The following is a 6,544-nucleotide window of genomic DNA, read 5'->3' as shown; positions in this document are numbered from 1 at the left end:
AGTTATTGTTTGCTACATAACAGGATTGCGGGTTTTTATACAAGCTAATATTTACCACAAGCATCAAAATGCATTCTATTCTATTCTATTCTATTCTATTCTATTCTATTCCGCTCTGCTCTATAGCAAAACCAGGACAAGTTGTCAAATGTGGAAGATGTAATAGTGGGAGTCCAATATCTAGGTATGTTTTATAAATGTCAAGTGGGGCATGTCGTCACGTTTATAATATGTTTTGTAATTTTATACAATTATTTACAGTTTCTATGCACCAATATTTCTATTTGCTTTCACAAATTCCTTTGCAGTACAGTTTTGTTTAATGGTTCATTAGTTATTCATATTTATTTTACTGTTTAAAATTTGCTGAAAAGTCATTAAAAAGCAGGCCAGACCTAAATCATAAGGGGGTCCAGCAATTATGGTTCGATCTAGTTTCTAGGCAAAAATGAAAATATGCATTGAAGAAAAATACAATATTAAGTTTAGATGTTTTGTTGTTTTTTTCCATTTCCATTTCAATATTAAAATGTAAAAATTTCAATAAGACTATTAAAATATTTTGTTAATTGAATTAAAGCTTAAATAAAATAAAATATTAATATTAGATAAAAAGCTTGAACTTAATAATAATAAAAAATTATTTAAAAAATGGTAAATTTACAAGGATAAAGTCATATGGCAATGTGACAATAAAGTTGTAATATTTTTTTAAATAAAGTATATATTTTAAGACTTGACTCAAAAATATTTTTCAAAATATTACGACCGTAATTTCAAAATGTTATATGACTTTATTCTCATAATCCAAAAAAGAAAGTTAAATAGAAATATAAAAAACAAGAACTAATAGAAATGGTGCCACATGAAATTAACTAAAATTAAAAACGGAAAATATAAAAATAAAAGCTAATTCAACACATTAATAAATTCTACAATATTAAATAAATAATTCTAATATAACACTGCTCTGTACATAAAAACTGTTTATTTTAGTTTAAAAAGAAAAAAAAATATTTAAAATGCTCAGTTTCTCTTTCCAACAAGGGATGAAAAGGGGATTGAAGATCTCTTAAGGTATTTACCATAAATTTACATTTACATTTAGTCATTTAGCAGAAGCTTTTGTTTTTTAAATTGACTTTGAATAACATCTGTCTCGTGCACGGATAGCGGTCGCTCCGGATCCAGCTGTCGCCGCTCTCCGCTCCAGGGTTTCGCTCCGCCTTTCCTTAAAAGCATTCGGAGTTTAAAGCGCAGAAAAACACGCCAGTGAGTGGAAGAGGGATCAGAGCGGCAGAGGCGGATCTCGGTGCGGTTCAGCGTGTGTGTGTCCGGCGGGGGATGGAGGACGAGCCGCGAGAGACCCTGGACTAACGCAGGAGAAGGAGGAGGAGGAGGAGAGGGTCTTGCTTTTTTTTTTTTACATGGAACCTGTTTACGTTTACCTCCAAAGGTGGATTTTATACTGAAACACTACATGACAAAATGCCATTTGCCAAGCGGATCGTGGAGCCCCAGTGGCTGTGCAGACGCGCGGACGCGGATGAGGAGGGTCTCCTGCTCCAGGACCTGTGCGCCTTCAGTAATGTGGCTCTGTCCCGGACCCTGCGCCAGCTGTCGGATCTGGCCAAACACGCCTGCTCGCTCTTCCAGGAGCTGGAGCACGAGCTGCTCGCCACGAACCGGCGCGTCTGTGCGCTCCGGGAGAAGATGAGCAGGATCCAGGAGACCACCGGCGCGCTCGACCCCAAACAGGAGGCAGTGCGTGAGTACCTAACCCACTCCAGGAGTGTCTTTTCTATCCAAAAAGTGATGAAGAGTTCGCTTTCTCAAGGTTTAGTCCTGCGTAATAGTGATCGATTGTACTTGCGGTCTTTGGGTCACCAGTCCACGTGTTTTACCGCTCGGATACATTATACTAACAGCCCTTGAAGAGTTATGTAATAATACAAATACTTGTTTACTCTTGCGCGCTCTTGTCTCCTCTCCAGCGCGCACGACTGGTGGTCTGATGTTTAAAGATGTGGACTTGTGACCAAAAACTTGTGGGTTTGAACCCAATCTGAAGTGATTCATCCACTTGATAAACTCTCAAAACCTCTTGTTACTCTAAGGGGATCGTGTGCGTATATGGTTTCTAGTTAGACCATCTTGATTAGGCTGGTTTTTAGACATAATTGTAGCTAATTACCATCCTAGACCAGCTAGAAACCAGCAAACGTCCCAAAACGCAGCTACTGCAGGGTTGTGAGTCACTTTGGAGATTGTGTGAAAGTAGTTACTTTATGTAGTGAAGGACAGCAGAAGGGGTGTGTGCTCCTCACAGCAGATTACAAATTGGGAAAACATGATTCTTGTTACTGAGAACATCATTTCCATGTTGCATAAGAACATATTCTGTCATTCATGTGAAAGTGAAACAAGCCTGATGTCTGTGATCCATGACAGATCCAGGCAGAGCGTCTGATTCTGTTGGATGTTGTTCTTAGTTTATGTGGCATAATGAGTTCAGTAAGGTTAGATTGTTTTGTGCATTTGCTGATTTGCATCACATGAGTAATGCATTCCAAATGGACCTGAAACAGTGAAAGAGAAAGTTTTTTTTTCCTCTTTCTTTTCTTCTGTTTTGTGTTTTGAGAGTTTTAAAGTCTCTGGCCTATTGGCTTTTTTTTTCTTTCTTTTTTTTTATAATGAACGTGTTTTAATATTATTTATTAGTAGTTATTTATTATATTTTGTATAATTTTCTTGTATATTTTCTTGTTTAATATTTATGTTAAATATTTATTAATACTTCAACTACTAATAATAATTATTATGCACATATAAATAATTAAATAAAATATATAATTATATTATATTACTTATGTAACTTATATTATGTTGTTTATATTTTGTATTATTTTGTTAGTTTATTTTAAATATTTTATATAATAATAATAATATTTATTTTTAATGTGTTGTTATTTTGTGTATTTTATTGTAATTGCTTTATTTAATTGTTTTATAAATGATGATTATTATTATTTTGTAAAATATTAAAACAATATAAAAAAATCTAAATACAATAATACAAAATGTAAAAAAAACAAAACATCATTGTTGTTGTTGTTGTGGTCAAAACATCTGGCATTGTAGAAAAGCCCATAATGTTCTCTTTAAAAAAGAGATATGGAGTTGGCATGTATGATTACACATATATTAATATAAACCAATGACCAATATGAACAGGGCTGAAAGCAATATTTCAGAAGAGCTGCGATATTCTATTTATTTATTTGTTTGTTCATGATAAATATAAAACTGTGAAAATGTAAACTGTGAGTAGTTGATCAAATAATATGTGTTTGTAATAGCAGAAAACCCTGTACAGCGCTGTCAGGACGTTCTGTCTCTTCATGCTGTCTGAATCTCCTGATCTTCAGGGTCATTTTGGGAGAATGCAGTGTTTATGGAATAACACCCAACCTGGCGTATCCTTCCAGCCCTCCTTCCTTCCCTGTCCTGTCTTTCTTTAGCCACTGAGAGTTTGTTTTGCTCTGGGAGATCTCATTCAAACACTTTCCTCATAAGGTTTGTCTCTGTGTGTGACCCATTCAGGGGTCAAGAAGGAATTCTGGCCCAACCAAGACTCTGAGAGGATTCCGAGCAAAGTTCATAACATGTGGGCTTGTGTAATCCAGCTCCCTTTAGACAGTGTGATCTGCTTCAAAAACTGAACAAGTGCCTGTTTTCAGCCTCTTGTTCCTGTTTAACCTGTCGTTTAGGGGTCACAGGTCACTAATGCACTTTGTCCAGCACTAGTCGTCGGAACCTGCGGGTCAGTACGGGTCAGACAGATGGATTTTGTCATTAATCAAATAGATTGGGATCTTTTGTTTGTGTCAGTCTGCTTTAAACATGACATCATAATTATGGTAATTCGTCAAACCTTAAACTAGACCCCATAAACTTTTTATTTTTTCATTTTTAAGAGGGCCTTGAAAGTAACCTGTTATTTTTGTCGTTAATTACAACAGACCTGGGTGGAGAGGGTTCAGAATCATGCTAAAAAAAAAAAAATCCAGACACATTTTTCATGCATTATCAATTTATTCTGCAATCAAAAACATGCAAAATATCTGGTTACCAAAATGAAATTCACAATCAAGTGCAAAATCAATCAAAATAAAACCAAAATCACAATATGTTTTGGTGTGATTATCAAATCAGATTCAAATTTAGTTAAAGCGCGGCACTGAAGAGAAACTTTAAGGACTTGCTGCAGTTACTCATCAAAATAAAAGTCGGATGGTTTGGTTTAACCTTTGAAAATTAAAAAATAAATAAGACAGACATAAATATTATGATTGTAATTTTAAAATCTAAAATAAAATGATTATTATTATTATTATTATTAAATATTCAGTTTTTATTTTACAGTGCAATATTACAATAGTATTCTTATTTTGTTTTATTTAGTAATTTTTAGATTTTTAATTATTATTATTATATAGCCATATTGATATACTGATTCATAATCACAATCCTGCTTTTTTTTTAATTATAACAATTTTATTTATTTTTTTAAATTGCTATTTCACCCCCATGTTTTATTCACATAATAAAACCCAATAAATAATAAAACCCAGACTTCTGACAAAGTACTATTTTTAAGTTTTTAACCTTTTATGTGGAAAAAATGTACTTGGTGCACCTTTTTACATTGCTATTACTACTCATACTCTGGTTTAGAGCTCTGTTTGAATCCCAAGTATTCAACTTTAGTGTGTAACTTGAGCCTGTAAGCAGCCGCCCAGAGTGCCCTAAAAACATTAAATCACTCTGAACACCTTAGCAACCACTTAGCAATGCCCTGTGATCCATCCAAACAGTCACACATTGTGACACAAGTTTTATCTTGGCAATATCCGCTCAATATTTCTAAGATAACAGCTGGTATTATCGTGAGTATGATGTTGGTTTCTCATATCAGAGGAACTTTTGAAGTCTGTGTTATTGTTGTGGTAATGATATATTGAATAGATTTGTGTACACCCTCCCCCAGCACCGTAATTACTCTCCATCAGTCCTTTCATAGTGATTGTCTCTCTTGTGTGCTTTAATAACAGAGCAGCTAATATGAATCTGAATTAGTGCAAATGTGAGTGAGTGAGTGAGTGTGTGTGTGTGTGTGTGTGTGTGTGTGTGTGTGCGTGTATGTGCTTTTGAAAGGCCCGTGGTACCATCCAGAATCAGCATGGCCACATTAGGATCTGTTTACATTGCTTCTGCTCCACATGATGTGTATGCGTGTGTTTGTGTGTGTGTGTGTGTGTGCGTGTGTGTTCATCTCTGTGATATCAGGCATGAGGCTGACACAATTAGGTCAAACACTGTAAACAGTGTTTTGCACATGCTCTCTAAGCCTCATCCCTGTTCAACACACTCTCTCGTATAAACATGCCCTCATATTTTCCTCATATATTGTCTAAATGCTAATATTATTTTTATTTAGTCATTTAGCAGTTTAATAATATTAAACTTACAGTTTAAGTAATATTAGTGTAGTTAACATGAAACAACACTTACAATACGTTTAACCTCTCTAAAGAGAAATAAAATATTCAAATAAGAATAGGAGTTAATTTATGAGAACTGAATCATGAGAAATAGGCTATTTTATTATTTTATTGATATTTTCTGTCATTTGAGAAGTGGAGATTATTTGAAAACGTTACATGTTATTGTGTTATTTTTGTTTGATCGTGCATGATTTATTTTTTAAATAATAATATTTAAATAATTTTTAAATAATAATCACTTATATACTTGCATATATATATATATATATATATATATATATATATATAAATACACACACACACATATACATACATACTGTATATGTATGCATGTATATAAGTGTATATTATATTATATTATATTCTTCCAAACTGTCTATATTTGTGTGTATATATATTTATTTGTGCACAGATACACACACAACACACACACACACACACACACACACACACACACACACACACACACATATTATACATATATATATATATATATATATATATATATATATATGTGTGTGTGTGTGTGTGTATATATATATATTTAAGAATGAAAATCCTGTATTTATGGTCAAAGGAAAACTGTCTAGAAAGTGTGTGGATTGTTTTTTTTCTGTTTTGTTTATTTGGCTTTATCTTTTAGCCTCTAAAGCCTCAGAGCAAGTGAAACACACTTATGTTGGTGGGTGGAATGGCTGTAAATGCTGAAGTGTGTGTGAGTGTTTGTTAGCGTAAAAGAAGAACGCATGACTGTGAGGCACTGAAGTGTGTCTGGCTCTTTCAGATTAGCATTTCTGTGGTAATGAGACGAAAACTCTGAATGAGGCGGCTCATCCATGACTGTTCCCTTCTCAGTTCACTAAAGCCTGCTCAGGACAGCAAAAACTCCTCATCATTTTGATTTCAAGGCTGGCTGTTAATAGGGTGCATATCTTTAACCCTCATGTCCTGTTTGGGGTCTGACAGAGGACCTTGCT

The 6,544-nt window shown here is 34.1% G+C and overlaps 1 protein-coding gene across 1 annotated transcript in view; it reads left to right on the top strand.

Moving 5' to 3' along the window:
• Nucleotides 1–1,488: 1,488 nt before the first annotated feature.
• The window catches only part of LOC306860168 (actin remodeling regulator NHS-like), a gene marked incomplete at its 5' end in the record, with an annotated part of 104,226 nt that continues 99,170 nt past the window's right edge, over nucleotides 1,489–6,544 (top strand). The window contains one exon of the mRNA XM_079401728.1: nucleotides 1,489–1,768. Coding sequence (XP_079257854.1) covers nucleotides 1,489–1,768 — 280 coding nt within the window. The remainder of the gene's footprint in view (nucleotides 1,769–6,544) is intronic.

Source organism: Barbus barbus, assembly GCF_936440315.1.
Source record: "Barbus barbus genome assembly, chromosome: 41".
NCBI classification, from domain to species: Eukaryota; Metazoa; Chordata; class Actinopteri; order Cypriniformes; family Cyprinidae; genus Barbus; species Barbus barbus.
The sequence above is the reverse complement of the archived record's forward strand: the minus strand, read 5'-3'. Positions and strand labels throughout refer to the sequence as shown.